Source organism: Eleginops maclovinus, chromosome 1 (genome assembly GCF_036324505.1).
Source record: "Eleginops maclovinus isolate JMC-PN-2008 ecotype Puerto Natales chromosome 1, JC_Emac_rtc_rv5, whole genome shotgun sequence".
NCBI lineage: Eukaryota > Metazoa > Chordata > Actinopteri > Perciformes > Eleginopidae > Eleginops > Eleginops maclovinus.
In genome coordinates, this window is record NC_086349.1 from 8441718 (window position 1) to 8467359 (window position 25642).

Here is a 25642-nt window from a genome sequence, read left to right on the forward strand (position 1 = left end):
TTTCTCTTCAACGCTCATTATGCAGGATATAAAACGTGTAGTGGTGGTGGTGGGGGGGGGGGGATCTCCTCTTTGTTGTTAATTAGTGTTTTCCTAATCTAAACAAGCTGTTTGTCAAATTTCATTTAGTTGATTTCCAGATGTACACCGCATACAAAATTAACATTCATTATTAACAGGGTTAGAGAAGAGGCTCCGCCCCTATCAGATGTATTTCCTGATGAACAGCATCTCTATAAGGTTGTGCACGCCTTAATATCCTCTTATTTGATGTCCACTTGCACCATAAGCGACGTAATTGTTTTTCTCCAAACCTCCTTTTTAAGTGGAACGCTTTGCAGCACTCAAAACAGAAATAAGAGCAGCAGACAGGGAGACAGGGAGATGAGTCATAGGAGGGAGGTATTAAAATTGCATTACGGAGTGAAAAACTGGAGAGCAGAGCAAAAGAGGGAAAGCACGGCATGTGTCATGGATAATACTCGGTAGAAATTAAGTTTACTTTTTGGATAATTAAAAGTTTCACAAGAGTCCCCGGCAAGAGAGCATGGCAGTTTTGTCCAGTATATACAACTGCAAATACACTCAAAATGAGGGTAGTAGTATGATTAGGGATGTTTATTAAGGTTGATTTATTAGGGAAAAAAACCTCAAGTTGAATTCGATTGTCTCAACTGACTTTATTATTTTATTAATCGTTAAGCTATCTTAATATTTTCTCAAAGGGGCCATATTATGCTAAGTTTCAGGTTTATATTAGTATTTTGCCTCTGCTGCTCTGATTGGTAAGCTGGGCGGCTCTGTTGTGATCGGTCAACCTGCCCCTTAACCTGTCACGAATAATGTGTTGGAGCACCAGCCAATAGAAGGTCAAGTGTGACATAGTGATGTGACTATTACAGAAGTAAACGAAGGAGTCCAATGGAGGCGTTTCGAGCAGGGGGGGAGCGTGTGGGAGAGAAACTCCCTCTGGAGGGAACACAGGGATTTCAGAGGGGAACTGTTTCTATCTCTATAAATGAGGAGACTGAATAAACATAATATGATTTTGCAGTGCCTGGTGTTTCCTAGATAACTCATAAAAAATAATTAATGTCATCAAATGCGCTTTCTTTCTTTTCCTGGCGAAAGATTCAAGAATTGCTGAATCATCAGTATGCTGAATACTAGCCTTGTTTAAACTGTCCTTGAGAAGTTCCTTAAGCCACAGCTGATCATTTTTTCCTTTTTCAATTAACATCCTCCAACTCTGTTTCTTTGAACTTCTCAGAGACAAAACAATTGCTACTTAACTCCTTATCCTCGTTATAGATCTGACAAAGTTTCTTTAGATTGTTCTACTCTTGCTCAGTCACTATGTAAGGACACTTTCCACTGAGGATGAGTCTAGAAGATGCTGTTACAATTCATAGTAGGCCATGGACCATCTGCAGTAAGGACTGCGTCAGTGATCAATTTAAAACGGCACTCTCTTCTAGTCAGTACACTGTATTTGTAACAGTCAGCTTTTGCCCCCTATTGTGATGTCCTGCTGCGAGTTAATGTACCTTTCCATCTCCTTCCTCTCTGAAGGAGATCTGTAAGTGAAAAAAACTCCCCATAATCTTCTTTGATCCAGTTCTGTGTTGTTGTGCGCAGAGAAAACCATACAAGCAGGGAATTAATGGCTGGAAGAAACCATGGAAACGGCACAAGTACACCCAAGGTGACATTTAATGCTGCTTTAATAATAAAAATGTAATTGAAATAGACCAGCAGTAACTTGTTGCCCTAGCAACAACAAAAAGGTAATCAATAACACCAGAGGCAGTGAACATGCTGTCTGCTCTATGCTGTGCTACATATTGTCCTTTGTTACAGCTGGCACCAAAGATCTACAGTTGTACCAGTCTTAAAGTTAACTGAACTGTCCTTAAAGGGGTCCTATTAAGCTTTTGGGGGGTTTCCCTTTCCCGTAGTGTGTATATAGGTTTTTGTGCATGTAAATGGTCTGCAAGCACTAAAATCCCAAAGTTCCCTCCAGAGGGAGGTTCTTTCCCACACACTCCCCCCCTGCCTGAAACATCAAATTGGAAGTAAACATTACACAGTAGCAGCACAAAATACAAATATGAAACCTGAAAATGAGCATAATATGGCTTCTTTAAGGAAATCACAAACAAAAGGTCCTAAAAGGTGTTAGTTGCTGGAATTTCCAAACTGTGTAGTATGTAGTAGGTGCTGCAAACTCCAAACAATACAACCAGGCATAAAATAAACATATTGGGAAATTTGTCTCACTACAATAATAGTCCATGAGCAAGGGGGGTTGATCGATATCATCGGGGGGACAAATGCTATCATTGTTTTTTGGAAAGGTATACACCCCTAGTACTAGAGAAATCATGATAGCAGTGCAAGGGTGGTAGCGAAATCTTTTTTCAGCTCATGAAGTTACTAACCCTCTTAATTAAATTCCGTTTTTGAAATCTGGTGTATATTTGCTTTAGGCTCATGGTAGGGATATTGTCAATATTATATGATATGGTGCTTGGTATCGTTGGAAAGGGGACCTTTTAGGCTTTCATTTAAGCAGTACTGAATCTGTCTGACAATACCCAATGCACTCTGATGATTCAGAAAATGTATAATATACCCATACTATTTATTTGTGAGAGGCCTTAAATTAGGCTTGTGCAGCCAGCACAAGTCTTCAAAATAGAATAGAGCGAATAGAATGGACAAATAGGATGGAGCCCTATTAGTTGTAAAAGTCAATAAAGACTGGTTTGTATGTTGATATCCATTATTTTCTTAACTTATCATCATTTTCCATGTCGTCCTCGTCTTCATCTGAACTTTCTACACAGGTCGCCTGGTTTTCACACTCTGTCAGTTTACACAATCTGTGCACCTGAGGCCATTTGCAAGACACATACATCGTGGGAGTGAAAAAAATGTAGTGCAGTTGCAGGCGAGTAGATCCAGGACAGCTTCAGTTGTTGGCTGGTCTTCCATCCAGTGCAGCACCAACTGTTCACCTTCCTCCTCTTTCTCCATCTTCCATCCTCTGCCAACAGGGCTTGGCACTTGTGGGTCTTTTTCTCCAAATACCAGCCTGATAGTTAGCTCGCAGTGTGTGTTGCCTCAAGCTGTCCTTGCACGGTGCGAGTTGATGACTCTCGATTTCACCTTTCTTTGCACAGAAAAGGTGGTACCTGAGCTTGTTGATCATGGTGGTGGTCTTCCCATGCAAGTCTCATCAGTGCTTTTGAGATGTACTTGTGGACCCTGACTGCACGGTTATACTGTTTACCGTCAAGGACTCCATTGATGGACCCCTCTGCGACAACTCCAGCCTCTATGCATATGTCCTTTAGACCAGCATCCCTAAACCGCTTTCCTATGATGGCTAAGGCATTACATATGGTATGGAATGTCCCCATCCTGAGAAGAATGTTGGAGAACCATTCTCTGTGCTTCCAGGTTATCTCAGCGGCTTTTGCATAGAGCGCTTGATCCATGACTACAACTATTGTCTCTAGGTGCAGCTCCTTCCTGATTAGCTCAGATTATTTCAGGATTTCAAACACTGTATTCATCTCTGTGGCTGGTGAGTTGATGGTTGGCAGATACCCAACAATATCTTGTGAGATTGGTTCCTGGTCCCTGGTGCTGATATTAAAACCAATCTAGCTGGGGATTGTCTAATTCTCTGGATCTGTTTGCCTTGCAAGTTCCCACACCGTTGTCTCATTTCTTGCAAGAAGAGCAGCCTCCTTGGTTTCCTGGATACAGTATTCCCTTGTTGGAAGAGGTTGTGGGTCCACATGTGCACCTGAATGAATGAATGCTTTATGTGGAATGTACATCACAATTAAATTGGGTACATAGAAAATAGATAGATGATTATAGCTTCATGCTAATTTTCAAACCTGCTCACATGCTACATATACTTCCAGGCCTTGGTCTTCAATGGTGACTGATCTCTGCTTCAGTTTCCCAATGTGTGGAAGATCAGTTCTTGACAGATGTGATCCATAGACATTGGCCTGTACCACTATGCAAGTCTATCAATATTATCCCATGCAAGATTGGTGAAGACATGAGGCTTGATGGAGGCTGGAAGTACAACTCTTTGGTTAGAGGCTGTTGCTAGTTTTTGGAGACACAGAGCAGTGTTGTTCTCTTCAAGCTGGAAGTAAGACACCCCATGCCCCAGCTTGTTCAGTGTTTGTATGAGCTCAGTATTATCCGTCAGTGTTTTTACAGCATACGTGAGTAGAATGTGCTTTGGTGTTTTATGTTGACCACCTGTGACAGCGTATATTATGTCCTGACTAAATGATTAAACCAAAGCAGTGATCTTCTGTGTTTGAGTTTTGGTGCCCAGATTTCCAGTGAGCAGTCCAACAAGAAGCCGTTCTAGTTACCGGGATAAAAGAAAGCATTCAGTTTAGGCAGAAATTGTGAGAAAAAGTGTGTTATTTCTGGTTTAAAGAAGAAGTCATGTGACCTCTGTGTTTGTCGGACAGATTCAGTACTGGGGTTAAATGAAAGCCTAAAAGGTCCCCTTTCCAACGACACCAAGCACCATATTATAGAATATCGGCAATATCCCTACCATGAGCCTAAAGCAGATATACACCGGATTCCAAAAACTAAATTTATCTTAGGGGATTAGTAACTTCATGAGCTGAAAAAAGTGATTTCGCTACCACCCCTGCACTGCTATCGTGATTTTTCTAGTACTAGGGGTGTATACCTTGCCAAAAATCACTATGAGACTTTGTCCCCTTAGATGATACCGATGGCCCAAATTTGATTTCATTTGATTATTTAATTGTGGACAGTTATCACCAATAAATCACCCACAAAAACATTACAGTCAGTATGCTGTTTTGTGTGCAATGGAGACTACATATTACAGCAGCTGCATCTGCTCTCTTACCTGTGAGTCTTCTCTCCCTGCTCTAACATGACTGTCCTTTTGATTTGACTGACTGCTCTTCCCTGGTTTCACCTAAAACAGAAATATAAGTGGTAAAGTCAGAGACACTGGAACATATTATAGCGAATGTATCACCAAAGGAGCCAGTTCTTTTCATCTCACTTTATTCAGTTACGCTTTCAAATCACAAAGGTTTATTTGTACATTCATTAACATTATAAAACCTCCTGGACATGCACGTCTGTATGTGCGAGTGTACAGAATGTTATATTCGATTAGTGCTCTATTTACAATTCAATAAAACTGCTAAATATTGTACAAATATTACATGCAGTATACATTTATGAACAAAATGTAAAAGGCGCTGTTCACTTAGAAGATGTCATCCATCATTGGCCAGCAATGTCCCACATTCAAAACCTCTGTTCGAGTAAGACAAACTTTAACCTTTTTCTTTATATACACTTCATAGGCCACAACTTTATTTCTTTATTGATAATCCAACAATCATTTCAAGTAAGTCTGTCTCTCCCTGGTCAAAAGTTCCTTAAATAATCCACTTGGTGAGCTACTCCTAGATCCTTTTTTAGATCTCACTGAATTATTGAAAGGACTTTTACATACCACCTTATCCATCATTTAATATTCCTTTGCAGCCTTGTCTGTTTGTGTGCGCAAAACAACTTCACAACGCTGCATCGAAACAAACTAGAAAAAAAAAAATAATTTGACAAAACAGCAGCAACAATAGAAACAAACGGTGATTGCTAAGGTTTCGGATGTGACGTACCTTTTTCACCTGAGATTAGATTTCTTTGTAAAAGCGCCACAGTTGAATGATAGCACTTAGAGAGGCTTAAAGCGCTGATTATGTGGACATGAAGAAAGACATTGTGCACAAACATACATTTATGACATATGGCTGCGTATCAGGTGAGGGTTTTATCGGGGCCTGTTCAAAACCTCAGGGAAAAAATACCAAAATGGAAATTATTTTGTACCGTATTTTGCTGAATAGAATCACATTTTTCAACACTAACCTGCCGGATTTCAACAGCAAAAATCAGGAAATGTTTAACTAAATGACAATGAGTAACAACATTCAATACAGACAACATGATGTCTGTACTTAAAAACATTGGATACTGAGCCCGACATACAGCACATACTTTGACTTGTCAAATGATTGTAGTGTTCCAACACAGTCTGTCAAATCGGACAGTCTAAGGCAACAGATAATATTAAGGATAAATAATGCTTCATTTAGTTTTAACCAAATTGGCCATTTTGTACAGTTTAGTGAAGGGTTGTCCAAAAAGGAAGCAGAAAAAGAAATCTAACACTGATTTTAGACTCGTACTGAGAGCTGAAACACAGTTACACAGAGCAGCGGCACTATATCAGTGGTATTGTAGAAGGCAGATGCGTAACCCAATATCATTTTAGGCAAACCCCCTTATTGGACAATTGTCATTATGACACATTCTGGAAAATAAATAGCTGCTAACATCGGTAGGGCTGGGCGATCTGGAGAAAATCAAATATCACCATATTTCTGATCAAATGCCTCAATATAGATATTGGGAAGATATTATAGGGTTGTCTGTGCTTTCACAAAATATTTACAAGAGGACATGTTTTAAAATAATGCTTAGTTTTGTGGATATTAAGGCAAATAGTACTGCAGCTAAAACAAAATCCAGCCTTTAAAACCAAGAAAAGAGAGTTGCGCGATATTACGCTCAGGAATGTGAGATGATATCTTGTCTCATATCACAATATCGATATTATAACGATGTATTGCCCAGCCCTAATCACAGCCGGTTTAGGGTTTTCTTACTCTTAAGATTTCTCCAAGTAATGCTTTAATATTATTTGATTTTACAGACTACTTGAGAGCATTGATCTGCTAAGAGAAGATGATACTCTGCTCTTGGTTAAAAGGCTATTTCAAAATGTAATAAACCTTATAGTGTCTTAATGAGTGCAGAAAGGCATGGTTAATTTAGTGGAGTGGTCAGGTCGTACTGCACAGTACAGTATGATGCCACTCATTTAAAACAAAAAACTCTGTAACATATTCTTCACACTGACGGGTATTCTTACTCGATACACTTAATGAGAGGTATACGACAATATCCTGAACAATAAAATGTCCACTATGAATTCAATAATTTAGTAACAATTGTTCCCACTTTCTCTAAAATGGAAATGAAAGCATGTTATGGTACTCACACATAACCACAACGGGTACCAAAACAACAGCGAACACAATGTGCAAGTCTGCATGGAAGCCTCCGCTCGTCTCTACAAAGCGGAGATAAAAGGCAAGTCTGTTGCATTTCCTGATTTAAAAAAAAATCTTTTCATTGCTTCAGCAAGATCTCAGACAGACGACAGGAGCATGTCATGCAAAGTGAAACAGCTGAATATAAAGGTATTCTTCATATTGAGATATCAGCTTATGTGATGATACTCTATAGCACTGTTTAAATGCTCTATTTTGCACTTTACTAGCACATCTTGTAAGGGTCCACATAGTGCCTTTTTTTCGCAGAAAATGGCTGGCAGGGCACTGGGCAGCGTCCCTTCCCAGCGTCTCAACAGTAACAATCCCTGCGCTTATTTACCCGGCCGATCTGCTCCAACCAATGGGCTTTTAGGTCTTTGTTTTGAAAGTTCCCGTTTGACAGAGGAGCGCTCAGAAAAAAGATGCCTCCGACAGCATGCGCTCGGTTCTGATTGGAATCAATTGAATCAATTTAAAAAATAAGCTTTGTGGACACAGGCCCTCACTAAGCAAACATTTGTGTCCGAAAGCGGAATTTTTGTGTGTCTGCAAGGCAAGGAGGCAGGACTTTTCCACGTCGCAAGTCAAATGCCCCCTTAACATATGGCTTTCTCGACATGCATCTCAGAATTTAAATTTGTAAAGAAAACATTTCACTGTGCAGTGAAGCTGCTGGTAATGGACCCTTGTCTTTCTTCCAACTCAGCTTCCTCAAATGTTTCTTTTACCCTTATAAAGTCTAAGACTTAACTTTTATCTGTATGTTCCTTCTGTAATTACCCATCACCGATTCCTACAGAGCTTTTTCCAAATGGAAAAAATATTACATCATAATATTTTCCTTCATTAGGTATTCTGCTTCTATTTCTTAATATCCTCTAATAAAGGAATATGCGTCACAAGCATCAAATCAAATCAAATCATTTGTATCCTTCCGTCGGTCTTCGTTCATTTAATTTAAATTAAGAATGTCTTGCTGTTGCATCCCTGTGGTGTGATCTGCTGTATGCTTTGCTACTCCTGCAGGCAGTTCTCTGATAGAGATCTGCAATTCAGAGGTGCATCACAAGCTCACGCTGCAGTGCAACGACCAATAACTGTGTCTGATCTTTTGAGCTTAGAGCTCAGGGTTACAGTGGCTGTATGCCAGAGTTTAATCTATGTATTCTGCAACTATAGCAAACCGTTTATCAGTATGTCTCAGTGGCGACCCACAGGTGTGTCTGTCAGCACCAGGGTTCCCGTTGCGCTCTGCCTCGGGCCAGACTGTCAGCCCTTTGCCAGGCGCTGTGCATCAGGGCGAGGGCCTCGCTGCAGCGCTTCTGCACAGAGAGGTCCAGCACCTCTCTGTGGGGGAGGTCAACCTGTGTGTGGAGAGGACATATGTGAGGGTTTATCCAAAAGGACAGCTAGAGACAACATCCTAGTAGTAGATGTTGACAGCTTTAAATAACAACAAGTCTATCCTCTCACCTGGAAAATGGCCTTCCATGTGTTGCTCAACACCTCCAGCAGGCGATCTCTTTCCTCACAGCCGCTGAAGTACAACACCCAGGGAGGAAGGAACTGGGTCCGGTCTGAGGCAAACTCCTACAGAAGGACAAATGGGGAGGCTCACATTAAAGGTCCTTAACACAGGAGAAATACATCAGTAAAAATGTGGAACCAAGCAGCCTGATTCAAGTCCAATCACCACAGTCGGAGGAAAATTTGGAGATGAAACACAGGGTTCCTTTGAGCTACAATCTTAGCTGTGAACACCCTTAATACACTGGTCTAATCGTTGTGCTGTCACGCCTTTCGATATATAGAGTAAAATAACAACTTTCTCATGAATTCAGATTTCTTCTTGCTCTTGTTTTATGTGACATTAAGGTCTTTGGCATTTTTAATTTGTATATGCTTTATTTACATACGGAAAGCATGGAGGAGCTTCTGCTTTTCAACATTTTTTTTCCTAAGACTCAGGAGAACTTAATACCATAGCTAAGTCCACAGTGAATTCATTCAAACCGTATGACATAAAGATTACAGATTAATACAAGTCTAATATAAAATCCTCTTTTTTTGAACAGACGACCACTCACAACGACGCAGTACTCCTTATCGGTCTCCACGCTGACAGCAGTGATGTCACAGATGTCAGCACTGCCCAGCGAGCGGAAGAAACTGGTCTGACAGTCCTGATGGCAGGTGAGCAGCTTCCTGTCTGTCATCACCAAGCAACATGGGATACAGGGAGTGGGGGCCACACCCTGAGGGATGACCTGCAGGGGAGGAGGCTTTAATTGAATTACACCATGAGCATATAAACAGGGCTTAAATAAACAATTCAGCATTCCATAGTTGTCCCCCTGCATCTATAAAAAAAATATTGTGATGCCTGCGATACTGGAAAAGTAACACGTGCTTGCTGAACACATGTTGTAGCTCCTTACCCCTTTGGAGACGGATTGGCAGAGCAGCAGCATCCACTCGGCCATGTCCTGCTCGTTGTTGGCGCTGAGCTCCAGCGGGGGCCGCTCCGTCAGGATGACCTGGAATGCGTGGGGCCGCTCCGTGCTGTTGGAGCGCCGGCAGCCTCCACAGTGCTCTCCTCTGCGAGACAACATATCAGTGAATACCTATTCCTCAGAGTGTTTATTGCCTTTAAGTGTTATTAGCAACACCTGTGCCTCTATCGCTATGACAAGAGAAGATGTCTTACCCCATACTGACGGACAGCACAGGCGTCACATCAGTTCTTTCTGCATACAGGTACAGAATCCCTCTGCTGCAGGAAAATAGGGCAATTATTTGTATTAATCAGAAGCTAGACGATAAATTACATAAATATGTTTTTAATAATAGACATACAATCACAAACCACTCAAAACCACTAAAGTATCATTTTTCACTTCAGAAGTATCAAATAGCTTGCAATACATTTACCATAATACTACAGATTATGGTAAATGTGACCTACCCTTTTGGCAGGCAAAACACAGTAATTGAAATACCTTCTTAGCCTTTTTATGACTATATATATACATATATATACATATATATACACATATATATATGTATATATATGTATATACAGTGGGGCAAAAAAGTATTTAGTCAGCCACCAATTGTGCAAGTTCTCCCATTTAAAAAGATGAGAGAGGCCTGTAATTTTTATCATAGGTACACTTCAACTATGAGAGACAGGATGAGAAACAAAATCCAGGAAATCACATTGTAGGATTTTTAATGAATTAATTGGTAAATTCCTCGGTAAAATAAGTATTTGGTCACCTACAAACAAGCAAGATTTCTGGCTCTCACAGACCTGTAACTTCTTCTTTAAGAGGCTCCTCTGTCCTCCACTCGTTACCTGTATTAATGGCACCTTTTTGAACTCGTTATCAGTATAAAAGACACCTGTCCACAACCTCAAACAGTCATACTCCAAACTCCACTATGGCCAAGACCAAAGAGCTGTCAAAGGAGACCAGAGACAAAATTGTAGACCTGCACCAGGCTGGGAAAACTGAATCTGCAATAGGTAAGCAGCTTGGTGTGAAGAAATCAACTGTGGGAGCAATTATTAGAAAATGGAAGACATACAAGACCACTGCTAATCTCCCTCAATCTGGGGCTCCACGCAAGATCTCACCCCGTGGGGTCAAAATGATCACAAGAACGGTGAGGAAAAATCCCAGAACCACACGGGGGGACCTAGTGAATGACCTGCAGAGAGCTGGGACCAAAGTAACAGAGGCTACCATCAGTAACACACTACGCCGCCAGGGACTTAAATCCTGCAGTTCCACACGTGTCCCCCTGCTTAAGCCAGTACATGTCCAGGCCCGTCTGAAGTTTGCTAGAGGGCATTTGGATGATCCAGAAGAGGATTGGGAGAATGTCATATGGTCAGATGAAACCAAAATAGAACTTTTTGGTAAAAACTCAACTCGTCATGTTTGGAAGAGAAAGAATGCAGAGTTGCATCCAAAGAACACCATACCTACTGTGAAGCATGGGGGTGGAAACATCATGCTTTGGGGCTGTTCTTCTGCAAAGGGACCAGGACGACTGATCCGTGTAAAGGAAAGAATGAATGGGGCCATGTATCGTGAGATTTTGAGTGAAAACCTCCTTCCATCAGCAAGGGCACTGAAGATGAAGCGTGGCTGGGTCTTTCAGCATGACCATGATCCCAAACACACCGCCAGGGCAACGAAGGAGTGGCTTCGTAAGAAGCATTTCAAGGTCCTGGAGTGGCCTAGCCAGTCTCCAGATCTCAACCCCATAGAAAATCTTTGGAGGGAGTTGAAAGTCCGTGTTGCCCAGCGACAGCCCCAAAACATCACTGCTTTAGAGGAGATCTGCATGGAGGAATGGGCCAAAATACCAGCAACAGTGTGTGAAAACCTTGTGAAGACTTACAGAAAACGTTTGACCTCTGTCATTGCCAACAAAGGGTATATAACAAAGTATTGAGATGAACTTTTGTTATTGACCAAATACTTATTTTCCACAATAATTTGAAAATAAATTCATTAAAAATCCTACAATGTGATTTCCTGGATTTTTTTTCTCATTCTGTCTCTCATAGTTGAGGTGTACCTATGATAAAAATTACAGGCCTCTCTCATCTTTTTAAATGGGAGAAGTTGCACAATTGGTGGCTGACTAAATACTTTTTTGCCCCACTGTATATGTATATATATATATACATATATATACACATATATATATGTATATATATGTATATATATATATACATATATATACATATATATACACATATATATATGTATATATATGTGTATATATATACATATATATATACACATATATATATATGTATATATATATATGTGTATATATATATACATATATATATACACATATATATATGTATATATGTGTATATATATACATATATATATATACACATATATACACACACACACACACAGTTACTATACATGCAATTGCACAAACTAAATGTAACTTTTGTCTTTATACTTACATCAATAAATGTATATTGCTAATGTGTTTATTTTACCAGCTGTTCATATACATATTTAATTCAAAATATTGTTGGTTTACATGCTGGTGTTGATATAACCAAGATTATGATTAAATCAAACATTTTCACATTTAAAAATGTAAATAAAGCATATTCCTATGATGAGGACCATTAGGCATTTTCAAAACTATCAAAACTTTTGTCTTTAACCCTGGACATTAATGCTTATTTGTGAAGGAAAGAGCCTTGTTAATACACAATGCGGGAAGGTTAATGTCCAATGTAAACAATGTTGTATTGAATCTAGCAAAGACATATTCAGGAAACACATTGATAGCAGCTGGAAGGAGCTGTCCGAACCTGAGGACAAGGTAGCAGCTTTTCCACAGCTCCTTGCCCAGGTAGGTGGATCCGCAGCGGTACTGCAGGGAACCATCTTTGGTACTGGAAGGTTGTCCAGCAGATGGTGGGCCACCCTGGGGGGACAGAGTCATGTCCATAGGATCCTCCCAGTGGACCAGTGAATACAGTTGGATAGACACTTCATATGCCTGGAGACACAAGAAACAAGTATACGTTCAGTCAAATTTTCAGTCAAAACTCTGTTATTTTCGTTTATGATTAATGGTTGAAGAGCTGCATGTTTGTCAGCTTTCTCTCTGTTAAAAACAGAACTGTAATAAAGGAGCTAAAGCAGTGTGTGTAAGGTTTAGCGTATATGTACCTCACAGTGAGATTCCTGGGAGACAAACTTTGTGAGAGCCAGTTTCTCCATGGTAGCGTCGGTCAGCACAGAGGGGTAAGGAGGCTCACGACATCCCTTCACCATGGCTGACTTCAGAACGGACAAGAACCACCTGTAAGAGAAGAAGGATGGACTGGATGAGATCAGAGGAGAGACTAATGCCTTGCACAGACTACATGACTTTCAAAGTCATCAGATCGCTTGCCAGTTCACACTACACAACTCGCTTGGGAGTCTTGAAGTCGTTGTGGTGTGCACACTACGCGATTGAACGGCGACAGGAGGTCACACACTACAAGATCTGTCACCAGGAGAAATCCCAGAGGAGTCTGTCTGGTCTCCAAACTACGTTTTGTCACGAGAACACGCAAGAAGTGACACGGGAAATGACGAATTGAAAGTTGTGCAGCTCCTCCCCGGGGCTTTTCCTCACCCCATGTCTCACGCTCTCATTGGCTGTAGCTCGTTGGCGCATCCATTAGCAGGCACAACCCTTTTTACACTACAGGATTTAGACTTGCAGACAGGTCCAGATATTTAGCTTGCTAGATATCTGTCGGGCCTCGGGGAGGCCTCGGGGAGTCTCTCACCTCGCTCTTTGAAAAGTTCACACATAACAATCAAATGCCGACTGCCGATTTAACACCGATTTGCATCTAATCATCCCCGAGCTCCAAAATCCCTCTGGGAGCGGCCGATTGGGCTAAAAATCTTGTAGTGTGAACTTGGCATAACAATCAGCCAAGTGTCTAGTACGGCTCAGATGTGAGATTTTAGAAGTATGCATGCTGGTTCTTTGCACACTGACACAATTATGGCTTGTTAAGACAAATTATGGAGTTAAAAACCAATAACTAAAGGAGAAATGCAGGTTCACTCACAGAGTCAGAGAAACATCGGCTGTGTCCAACAGGAACTTCCTTCGTCTGTTGTTGCAAGCCACCATCACTGTCTGTTGGTCGAGGCCCACCTAAAGTAAAACAACGTTCAAAATAAGGTATCAGACACAAAACGCTGTGCTTCACTACCCCGACTACATGGTTCAAATCTTGTAAGTTAACATGGATCACATTGAGGATCATGTAGACTGCAGGTTCAACCATGATGTAACAGATGGGAGTTATGGAGCAGTATCTGTATATATGTGAATTCCTCTTCTCAGTGTTTACCATTACCTCAAAGTTTTTATTTGTATTCATAATGTTATTGACATGTTTATTTGAATTCTTATTTTCAACCTTGTGTAAACTCTTAGCTGTTGTATGTTATTTTTTTAACTCTTATTGCTGTTGCGTTAATGTGACATGACACCTGAATATCTCAAAAGGGATTTAAAAAATGACCCATATCCAGGTTAATATTTGTATTTAGTGCCTCTGCTGGGGCATGTTAACACACACTTACATGCACAAATATCTTTATATCTCACTACAGGAAAGGGAATACCCCCCAAAAGCACAATAGGGCCTCTTTTTTTAACTCATACATTTTTGGTGACGTCAAGGAACCATAAAAAATCAGTTATGCCTTATTTGGTTTGCTGGACTCACTTTTGACTGCAGATGTGTGTGTATAACCAGTTTGTAAAGGACACTTACTGACAGATAGTCCAGCTCATTGTAAGAAATGGCATCTTCTACAGTGTAAGGCTTCTCTGCTGCACCTGGGGAGGAAAACAAGAGTCATGCAGTGAGAACATGTTCATAGGAATTATGTTCTGCCTACAAAATAACATTATTGAAATGTGTTCTCCACTTTCTCTAACATTGTGTTGATGTTAGAGAACCATTGCAGGGATGTTTCAGAAAAAGAAACACCATCTGTTTTTACAGATTCGATCAAAAGTTAAATGGTAAGTCCGAGATAAAAACATGACGTCCATATGTAAAAAAAGCACTCAGGTGTTTCCAAAAAAGTCAATATTTGCTGTTCTTTTTAACATTTACCCTTCCTCAGCAGGTAGATGTAACAGTCAGTCAGCAGCAGGTACAGTGGCTGTAGGTCACCCTCCATGTGGCCTGTGCTCATTCTCAACATCTGAAACATAAAGAGAAATGCTGTCAAGTGGCAATATCAATACTCATCCTGATTTGAAACTCCTAACTAAATACTGATAAGATACATTATTACAGCTGGAGAACAAGCAGTTCATTAAGGCAAACTGAGCCTTTCAACACTTCCATTGAGCAACAGTCTCCAAACCACTGGTTCATTTTGTAACATGTGTGTGTGTGTAACAAAACCAAAACTGGCTTGAAGACGTGTGAAAGACCCTAGTTTTTACACAAGTCTTACACAAACCATCACTCCCTTGTTAATGTACGTACAGCTGAGCCATTACTCCAATATATTCAAATTTTCCCCCAAAGGATTTCACTTTATAAAACAAAGTGTGTTTTCCTTCACCTTGAAAAGCTGCTCCTCATTCTCCCTGAATACGTGAATCATGAGAAGAAGCAGGTGATTGTTGTCCACCCTGAAATATAAAGAATGAACAATATACAAATGAATTATTAAACGTCATTTTTAACTACGTATAAGAACAGAATATGTTAGAATACTCTATATATAGACCAATCTACTATGACTTAAAACAAACATAGAAACATTTAGAATTCAACATTATTAAAGTGGCAACATTATTGCACAGGTTTTTTATTTGATTTAAGTGCAGTTAACATGCACTGTTTAGGGTTTAGGGTTACTGAAAGGGAAAAACAAAACAAAAAAAAACTAAGGAGACTTCAGAAGCTGTGAGTCCAGAGGTGAGAACTTACTTAAACTCAGCAGGATGAGAACTCTCTGCCTCCTCATTGAATGTATTCTTGTTGTTTAACTCTGGCTCCTGTCCTTCTGCTGTTTCTGCCTCTGCTTCATCTTCAGGGCCACCTGGAAGATTCTGCGGCTGATGATGCTCTGCAGGGTCATCGTGGCCACCACCTGTGGGAGTAGAGTCTGGACTGTCAGCGGTAAAGCAGCATAAGTCTGCGGGCGCAGGAGAGGCCGGCAGGAAGTGGGTGCTTGTGGGCTGAGGGGAGAAAGGCGTCTCTCCTCGTGCCGGGTCGGGGGGCTCATCCTTTGACGCCCCTCGAAAGGGCTGCTGGGAAGGAGGTTCGGGGCCCCTCTCACTGTCTTTAATAGTTTTCTCCTGTTCTTTCTCCTCTCGATGCGTCCACACATCCTCCCTATCCAGAGTGCCGTTTATCCGGTCCATGACATCACGCAGGGGCTGGCCCACGGTGTCCATGGAGGTGTCCGTCATCTCCGGGAGCCGTAGGAGGCCTTCTGTTCCTTCCTCGACTCCTTCCTCATCTCTTTCCTCCACGACCTCTGATCCCACCCTACTTCTCCTCATTTCCTGTTCAGCATCCATCTGAATCAAGGTCCCGTTTAGCGACTCCACGTCCTCTGAGGAAAGGAGGTGGACCTCCATTTCGCTTTGCTCCGAGGAGACAGAGTTGTGGATGCTGCTGAGAGAATCTGTGGAGCCCCTCCCTCGACGCTTCTTGGCTGGTTTCCTCCGCCTGGCCATCCTGGAAGACCACAGTGGTTAGCTGTGGTTTCCCCATTATAATACAATCACATTAACTGCATATAGAATGTGAGCCTGCAAGCTATGGGCCAGATGCACAAAACACCTTATGTTAAGTCTTTACTTTGTGTTAAGGTTTAAAATTTTTCTTTTTTTTTCTTTCCCAATCTTGATCTTACACTTAAAAAATCCCTTAAAGTTAGTAAAACCATTGTACTAAATATTTTAGCAAACAATTCATGGAAAACACTTAAGGTATCTCATCTTAACAGCACAACGGCCCAGTTCATGGCAATACTAAATGCAAAGCAAATGATAAAATACTGCTACCTGTAAAATATGTACATTATACATTATTTTTTAATCTTCATTGTACAGTTACTAAGTAATTATAAAAAAAAGATACATTAAATGTATCATTTTTCTGTCTTCTGACCGACTTACTTCTGTGTGCTTTATTTGTATTTATCTACCATCTACAGCCCAACTTTGTGAGAAGATAACAAGCAACACGAGCGCTAGTTCAAGATAACAGTCTCCATGGAAACTGTAGAATTTTAACACAGCAAAATCTTACAAAGCAGTAAAGGTAAATGCATTAAAAAAGGGGCCCTACTGTGGTTTTGGGGGTTTTCCCTTTCGTGTAGTGTGTTATATAGGTTTTTGTGCATGTAAATGGTCTGCAAAGACCAAAAATCCCAAAGTTCCCTACAGAGGGAGTTTCTGTGCCCTCAACTAAGAAAACATTAAGACAACTTAAGGTGTGTTTTGTCTGGACACAACAACTAAAGCTGTGGATCCTGTACCTGATAACCTCCAGCTCGTTGCCGGTGCCCTCTGTGTCATCTCCAGCTGTGAAGGAGTTGTGTCTGCTGGCCACGTGCACTGGCGTGACGTCAGCTGAGGTGTTGGTGTTGGTGTCCGAGTCCTCGTTGAAGGGGTTGTGTCTGAAGGTGGGGCTGTGAGGAGCTAGATGAGAGGTTACCTTCATCTTCACAGTGCCGGAAGAGAGGACCATGGTGTCGCTGATGACCGTCTGCGGGTCGGAGCCGCTGGAGCGCGGGCAGCTGGCCTGGTCCGTCAGGTCGCCCTCTGACATGAAAGATAACAAAGACTTAAAGAACAGTCACCCACATTGAGTTTCAGGAGATGTACACAGAGGTTTGGGCATTGTCTCATTGGTAACTTGATGATGTCAATAAATCATTTTAGATTAGAGCTGTTTCTTTTCTGAATGATTTGTATTGCTGTATACTCTTTTACCACCAATGGAAAGTTGAACAACGAGACAATTCGCAAAGCCTTCATGTATTTCTTCCTCAGCGTCACGTACAAACACATGTTAGGGGCTGCAGCGTCCTTCACTGCAGGTCTTTGGCAGGGTCAGAGGCACAAATGCATTGCAGAAGACATCAAGTGAGTAAAGTAGCAGCTTTTTTGCAGTGGCACAGGCCTAGGTTAAGCATTACTTACTGCAACTAGTGATGGGTCATACAGATACTCAAATTAAATAATATGCAGGAAACAGCACTTTTGATCAAACACGAGTTGGCTGATCAAGCTGTGGAATTTACTAAATTAGGAGATGATTGCATTTAAAAAAATATATATATATATATAATATATATAGTTGTGTTATCGTTAAAGAACACACTTATTGCAAGCGGATGCTACAGTGGTAACAAGGACTGTGCCCTTATGTAGATTTCTTAAATGTCACCTCACACAGCAGTGGAGCCTAATCTAGGCCAGTGCCAGATACCACACAGGAAGAGAAGACCTTACATAAAAACGACACACCAGACAAACACAAAACACAATGTCATGAGACAGGCTGGACGAGGTGAGTACCAGGCAGAAACCAGGCAGGCGTTTATGTTGCTGTGATAAATAATAATGCAGAGTCAGCGTTAGGATCATTCCTCGGATGAGTAACACATGCAGAACGGGACAGATATGAGTTCCCACCCAACACTGAATTCCCAAACTTACCAGTCAAAGTATTATTAGTATGTATGACTTCACCATTTTGTTTTCATGTACCTGTGTGTCGATGTAACTGTGAAAGCTTAAAATTGATTTTACAGCAGGCTTTGGCACTAGCTAGATGCACTTAGCATATTAGCATGTCTTATTTCTGACTAGCTGAGTACCAAGCATGCTTTAAGCACAAACTGCAGGAGGGCCATGCCAGATAAAAACGGAGGGAGGGGGAGGGAAGGTTCAAATGGGAGTAAGGTGAGGGGTTGACCAATGTCCCACCTTCCCAGTCTGCACTTGGCAATGACTGCAGCACGGGGAAGATGTCACCGAAATCATAATCTAAAACAAAAAAAGGAAGGATAACATTGATATCATTAGAGAGAGATGAAGTGGAGACAGGAGAGAGGAGAGACAATGGTACAGAAATAGTAAAAAAACTAACATGATATATGGTTATATGGAATAAGAGAGGTGATGGAAAAAACAAAAACAAAGTAGGAAGTAAACCTAAAGCAAGGAACTGACTTTGTGGAGAGTGATAGGGAAGCATTGGGTGAGTGCTGCAATCACAACCAATGAAGACATCCTGTGGATCTGCACATCATGCGTTTGATAAAAACGCTCGAAGGTTTCCTTGCGAAGATTAATCCAACCTTTTCTTCAACATGTTGATAGCAGGGTTCTGCCCACCTCAGCCTGCTAGTTGTAATTGTATTTGTACAAAACGTTGTGTTGGCAGCTTCTCATTTCAGCTGAACAGAAGCCAGGGTATATCTGATTAAGAATTAATCCCAGGGTAATTTTATAACAGATCGAAAATAAACTTGGCTGTTTTCCGGGTGTGTGTGTGCTATCTGCAAGCCTGTGGTTGTAAAAATAAAAAAAGTACACATAACTCTGTACCACCACTATGCAACATTTAGTGGACTGACAAGAGTGATACCTCTTCTCGGTGGCTGAATGTGTCACGTCAATTTCAGGAGTGATTATCAAGGTTAACCTTTTATTAATCTTAATAGTCATCATACTAATCATTTTAACTGATCAACATCTGAATTAGGACCTACAGTATTTGGATGAAAATATTGTTAAAAATACATTGATACAAATTTAGAAAGCTACAACTGTGATTTGAAAGTGTTGTTTATAATAACATTTAGGTAAGTATAAGTATCAGATCAGACTCTATGGAAAGTGGTTGAGGACCCCCTACTGCTTACCTTCACTGGAGGGGGCTATGGCGCTGTCATCCCACTCCAGGTTGGTGGAGGTGAGGGAGGTGAAGGAGTGCAGGGAGAGGCTGTCGGAGCTGGGCAGCCGCTCCTCAAAGTCCAGCAGGTTCTGGGGTTTGTAGTAATCTGGCATGTAGGGGGCCACGTCCAGATAGGGCACGTCCTGAAGCAACAGGATCAAACAGAAACGTTGTAAACACGCTGGTAGAAGCGACATTTCTATTCTCATGAATTATACTGTATGCTGACCAGCTCCAGATCAAAGCGGATGAACTCCAGGCCGGACACCAGCGTGAGGAAGAGCGTGAGGTGGTCATGGCTGCACACTAATGCATTCCTAGCAGAGAAGAGAAGACATTAACAAATAAGTCTGCTTGCCGTCCCCAGAGTCAAAATTCAACATGGAGAAGCAGCGTTTAGTTTTTATGCTCCATAAATCTTGAAACTGAATTTGTCTAAACACCAGAGAATGTTGTCACTAAAATTCAATATAACTTCCACTTGCTACATGGAGCAATTAGTAAAAATCATTTTTTTAAAAAGGTAATCAAGAATAAGAATAAGGTAATCAGAATTTCCAGATGACTTACTTGAAATAATACTTCTGCAGTAATGCTTGGTTCTCCTGGAAGAGGCGTAGATAGCTCTCCAAAGAGCTCTCACTCAATGCAAGGTATAACCATGCACGGCCTGCACAAAAAAAAAAAAATTGTTAAGAAAAATTCAACCAACTCTTACCCCCCAAATGTTCTGTACATGTGAGTGTTCCACTGAGCTTCAGAGATGTCTTACTTCGGCCGAGGTTGGTTGCTATGTGCTGGAGCTCATCTATCTGACGGACAGCCTCTTTCCTGGTGAAGTTAAGGACCAGGACCCAGTAACCAGAGGAGATGTCCTGCAGGCTGTAATGTAGAAAAACAGACCATAATATCACATGCATATCACAAGTCAAAACGGGCAAGTCGGAGTAGAGTGATGGCACAAGAGATAAATATTAACAGAAATGTAACAGAGTGCAATTAAGTCCTGCCCACACTGAAGTGGAAAACACTTCATCACTCTGGATTCACTTTGTATGACGTCATGGTGTCTTCTTGTCAAATTTCTTCTAGCAAACAACAACATGCTTAATAGTTTCAGTGTGGTGCACTACCAACAGGATAAGGAACCCATCTTTTAGCCTTTAGGCTGCAGATCAGAAAAAAAAGGAGCCATTAAGAACAAAAAGGAAGCATTAGCAGGTGAATTGGGAAAGCTGAGAGGGTATGCAACACATACAGTATTTAATATGATGTTTGAGAGTTCCGTAGCCCACAACATTAGCTTGATAGTTAGCCTATCCTATCGTCATTTATTTTTCAGTGTTTCCATTGTGATACATATAAAGCCCAAAATGCTGCTTTGAAATGCTGAAATTGAATGTTTTTAGATAGCTTTAGATAGGGTTTATCTAACCCTTGTTCGCATATTAGGTCTTGGTTGCATGACCTGCAGCTTATTGTTTCCCCTATAGTGTGGTGTTGCGATCCATCCCTATGAACTCTGAAAGATCTACACCTAGATCAATAATTGAACCAATCTGTAACTTGAAAAGCGTGCGTCTAAAATGCATAAATACTTGTGACAGTTCAGATGGAGGGACATCAGCTCTAATTTTTGTTTTATTTTTATGTATGTATATGTATGCACCATAACACCAAGACAAATTCCTCGTATGTGTTAACCTACTTGGCAATAAACCTGTTTCTGATTCTGATGAGGTGGTAGATTTACAATATAGGTAAAGGAGCAGGATTCATAACTGCAGACTTATGTACACAATGCGCCTTTCCTCTTTCCAGTGAGTAACTGACGTGCAGTTATCCACTTACCCGTACAGCAGAGCATGGTCCAGGTGTTCGCAAAGGCGCTGAAGGACCCGGTCATGATTCCGGATGGCTGGGGTTTCATCTTCACAGGCCGCAAAGTAACTCTGCAACTGTACAGAGACATGGTTTAAGATATCACAAGACAGAACTTTAAAGTTTTACCAATAAGGATATATTTATGTTTTGCTTATTGCTTTTAGGGCATGGCTCTTGATAGGGATGTTTTTATCATTCATTATGCATATAACCAAAACCAGCTGGGGATGAAAAACTTTAGCCAACTCCGCACAATTACCTTTAAGGAAGGTGGATAAAGACCATTCAAAAACATAAAAAAATAGCAATAACTAAATCAAGAAATCCCTTTAATGCAAATAAGCCACTGTAATACATACAGTGGGGCAAAAAAGTATTTAGTCAGCCACCAATTGTGCAAGTTCTCCCATTTAAAAAGATGAGAGAGGCCTGTAATTTTCATCATAGGTATACCTCAACTATGAGAGACACAATGAGAAAAAAAATCCAGGAAATCACATTGTAGGATTTTTAAAGAATTAATTGGTAAATTCCTCGGTAAAATAAGTATTTGGTCACCTACAAACAAGCAAGATTTCTGGCTCTCACAGACCTGTAACTTCTTCTTTAAGAGGCTCCTCTGTCCTCCACTCGTTACCTGTATTAATGGCACCTTTTTGAACTCGTTATCAGTATAAAACACACCTGTCCACAACCTCAAACAGTCATACTCCAAACTCCACTATGGCCAAGACCAAAGAGCTGTCAAAGGAGACCAGAGACAAAATTGTAGACCTGCACCAGGCTGGGAAAACTGAATCTACAATAGGTAAGCAGCTTGGTGTGAAGAAATCAACTGTGGGAGCAATTATTAGAAAATGGAAGACATACAAGACCACTGCTAATCTCCCTCGATCTGGGGCTCCACACAAGATCTCACCCCGTGGGGTCAAAATGATCACAAGAACGGTGAGCAAAAATCCCAGAACCACACGGGGGGACCTAGTGAATGACCTGCAGAGAGCTGGGACCAAAGTAACAGAGGCTACCATCAGTAACACACTACGCCGCCAGGGACTTAAATCCTGCAGTTCCAGACGTGTCCCCCTGCTTAAGCCAGTACATGTCCAGGCCCGTCTGAAGTTTGCTAGAGGGCATTTGGATGATCCAGAAGAGGATTGGGAGAATGTCATATGGTCAGATGAAACCAAAATAGACCTTTTGGTAAAAACTGAAGTCGTCGTGTTTGGAGGAGAAAGAATGCAGAGTTGCATCCAAAGAACACCATACCTACTGTGAAGCATGGGGGTGGAGACATCATGCTTTGGGGCTGTTTTTCTGCAAAGGGACCAGGACGACTGATCCGTGTAAAGGAAAGAATGAATGGGGCCATGTATCGTGAGATTTTGAATGAAAACCTCCTTCCATCAGCAAGGGCACTGAAGATGAAGCGTGGCTGGGTCTTTCAGCATGACAATGATCCCAAACACACCGCCAGGGCAACGAAGGAGTGGCTTCGTAAGAAGCATTTCAAGGTCCTGGAGTGGCCTAGCCAGTCTCCAGATCTCAACCCCATATAAAATCTTTGGAGGGAGTTGAAAGTCCGTGTTGCCCAGCGACAGCCCCAAAACATCACTGCTTTAGAGGAGATCTGCATGGAGGAATGGGCCAAAATACCAGCAACAGTGTGTGAAAACCTTGTGAAGACTTACAGAAAACGTTTGACCTCTGTCATTGCCAACAAAGGGTATATAACAAAGTATTGAGATGAACTTTTGTTATTGACCAAATACTTATTTTCCACAATCATTTGAAAATAAATTCTTTAAAAATCCTACAATTTGATTTTCTGGATTTTGTTTTCTCATTCTGTCTCTCATAGTTGAGGTATACCTATGATGAAAATTACAGGCATCTCTCATCTTTTTAAATGGGAAAACTTGCACAATTGGTGGCTGACTAAATACTTTTTTGCCCCACTGTATATAAACTGATGATCAAGTATTTCCGTATCTTTTTCTCTGAACTCCTGCAGACTGGATTTGAAATAGAACAGCATTATCTACAGTTGAACATGGTGTTCACTTCAATTTGGGAGGAACAATGTTGGAATTGTAGCATGTTTCTACATGTTCCATGGTTAATGACATGCATCAGGATCTTATAATCCTACAGTGCAACATTACAGTTAAAGCCACCAAGAACACTGTGCCCAGTATTTGAATGTCTCTGACCTAAATCCAACTTAAGCCAGGATCAGACTAAAGGAGGTTTTGGGTCGATTTCTCTACAGTTCAACACTTAAAATAAATCCAAGGTAGTGGAGCAAAAGCAACAAAAAGGTCATAATAACAAGGTCATAATTGTTTATGCAGATGATGCTTAATGTGTTTCATGGTCACCGTCCTCCTGCAGGGTCCTACAGATATGTTGAAAACCTGAGGCATGGACCCAAGTATAGGTCAAAATAGCTTTGAGGATTGTGCGCCAAAGAAAGACAATTTATATCTTGTGACTATCGCCACGAGACTAAGCAATGTTTGTTTGAGGTCAACGCTTTTCTTGGGAGCTTGAGACATACCATTTCCACTTCTTTAACGGTCCTTATGCAGTTCAACAGAGGTACTGTACTGCACCACTGTTTTTGTTTTGCTTCTCTATGGTAGTGTAAAGGCCCTACGACTGCATTCTGTTGGGCAACCCTGAGTTGCAGAATGACAATAAATGATCTTTGTGTAAACGAATGATAATGTATTAAACAAATTGGAGTTCAGGAAGTAGGTCAAAGTACTGGGCTTATTGCATTAAACACTGCTCAACTAGTAATGGGGGAAAAACTGAGTTAGAGAGAAAAAATACAAAAGTAAAAAAACTAAAATGCACATAGTTTTAAATCTACAACATTGCAGGGAGAGCTGGGAAAAGATGCAATGCTGTCTATCAGGTTATGAAAAAGGTAGTTTCACAACACCAGGCACACCGGGGGAAAGAACATGTAAAATCTTTTGAAACTTTAATGTAAAATAGGAGCAAATATCTCCCTGCTAACCCTTATGTAGCAAAATAGTGTCCCCCGATATAGTTGCAGGTGTGTTTACAACACATACCGCAGTGAGCAGACACAGGGGCTTCATGCCACTATTGTTCCCAATGGTCAAGAAGGAAAACTAGAACAACATGACAACCCTTAAAAGGTGACTTGACCATTCGATACTGTATTATATCAATAAGGTAAAGGCCCTCCCTTAACAGCGAGCTGGTAATGTCCCAACGACTTAAAGTTGCCTTCTTCTGGCAGACCAAAGATGACCTAATGCTTGCTACAGTAACTCCTTTAAAATAATTAAATTATCTGACAATGTTTAAATGTACTGACCAAACGGACAGCGCTTACCTTCTTGACAGACAGGGATATGTTTTCCAATATGCGATCCTTTACTTTCAGTTGATCCATCACTGGTCTGCTGGCAGCTTACAGCAGCCTGTCAGCTGACTCCCAAGCTCAGCTATGTTATGCTAAAGCTAATGCCGCCCGTCTTATTAGCTAGCTAGCTAACATTTTCTTTACCTCCGATGCTGTTGGCTGCCAAAGTAACGATACAGCTTGGCGTGTCAAGTGTACACATTCAGTTTAACAGTGTCGGTAGTTCACAATAATTATGTTAATGTGAAGTACTTAGCATGACAAGCAAAACACTTTCAACGAGTCCAGTTAGCCAAGTGTAATGTATGCCTAGCCTTGCGTTAGCTCAAGAGTTAGCCACTTGACTTTCTTTAACGCTGGACTCAAGGTGGGGGTGGCTAGCAAATTTCAGAGCCCAAACATGGACTTTTAGCAGTTATTGTAATGATCATAGTCTACATTTTTGACTGTGTAAGCAATTGTCAATTAATTTAAGTGACATTTTTTCTCGAATTTCGCTTGGTAATTACATCAAAGTCACGGAAGCTAGGGTTACTTTTTGTGCTACTGACCTAACTGTTCTCAGGCTGAACTCCCACTGTAAGGACATTACGTCACTACCATTAGCCTCGTACAGATTGA

General features: G+C 41.0%; 1 protein-coding gene across 2 annotated transcripts; it reads right to left on the minus strand.

Annotated features, from left to right (window-relative positions):
- Nucleotides 1–5077: 5077 nt before the first annotated feature.
- Nucleotides 5078–25585, minus strand: plekhm2 (pleckstrin homology domain containing, family M (with RUN domain) member 2). 2 transcript variants are annotated; one of them, XM_063885564.1, is made up of 20 exons: nucleotides 24992–25585; nucleotides 21586–21692; nucleotides 20507–20616; nucleotides 20305–20404; nucleotides 19964–20051; nucleotides 19703–19877; nucleotides 18762–18821; nucleotides 17306–17591; nucleotides 15745–16500; nucleotides 15374–15443; nucleotides 14914–15004; nucleotides 14566–14630; nucleotides 13849–13937; nucleotides 12947–13079; nucleotides 12583–12773; nucleotides 9928–9993; nucleotides 9659–9818; nucleotides 9308–9487; nucleotides 8694–8810; nucleotides 5078–8584 (listed from the first exon to the last, which is right to left on the minus strand). In XM_063885564.1, exons 1-20 carry the CDS (start codon nucleotides 25049–25051, stop codon nucleotides 8447–8449), a joined length of 3042 nt encoding a protein of 1013 aa, XP_063741634.1. In that variant the 5' UTR covers nucleotides 25052–25585; the 3' UTR covers nucleotides 5078–8446. The 2 variants fall into 2 exon arrangements, with proteins under 2 accessions (XP_063741634.1, XP_063741642.1); XM_063885572.1 differs by lacking the exon at nucleotides 18762–18821.
- Nucleotides 25586–25642: the final 57 nt, after the last annotated feature.

Bases quoted from the DNA above. Each gene is read 5' to 3' on its own strand.
- plekhm2 (XM_063885564.1), bottom strand. From the start codon at position 25,051: ATGGATCAACTGAAAGTAAAGGATCGCATATTGGAAAACATATCCCTG. The intron at 20,052-20,304 runs GTAAGTCATCTG...CTTCTCTGCTAG, and splicing joins CTGCAGAAGTATTATTTCAA to GAATGCATTAGTGTGCAGCC. The intron at 13,938-14,565 runs GTAAGTGTCCTT...GTTTTACTTTAG, and splicing joins ATGAGCTGGACTATCTGTCA to GTGGGCCTCGACCAACAGAC.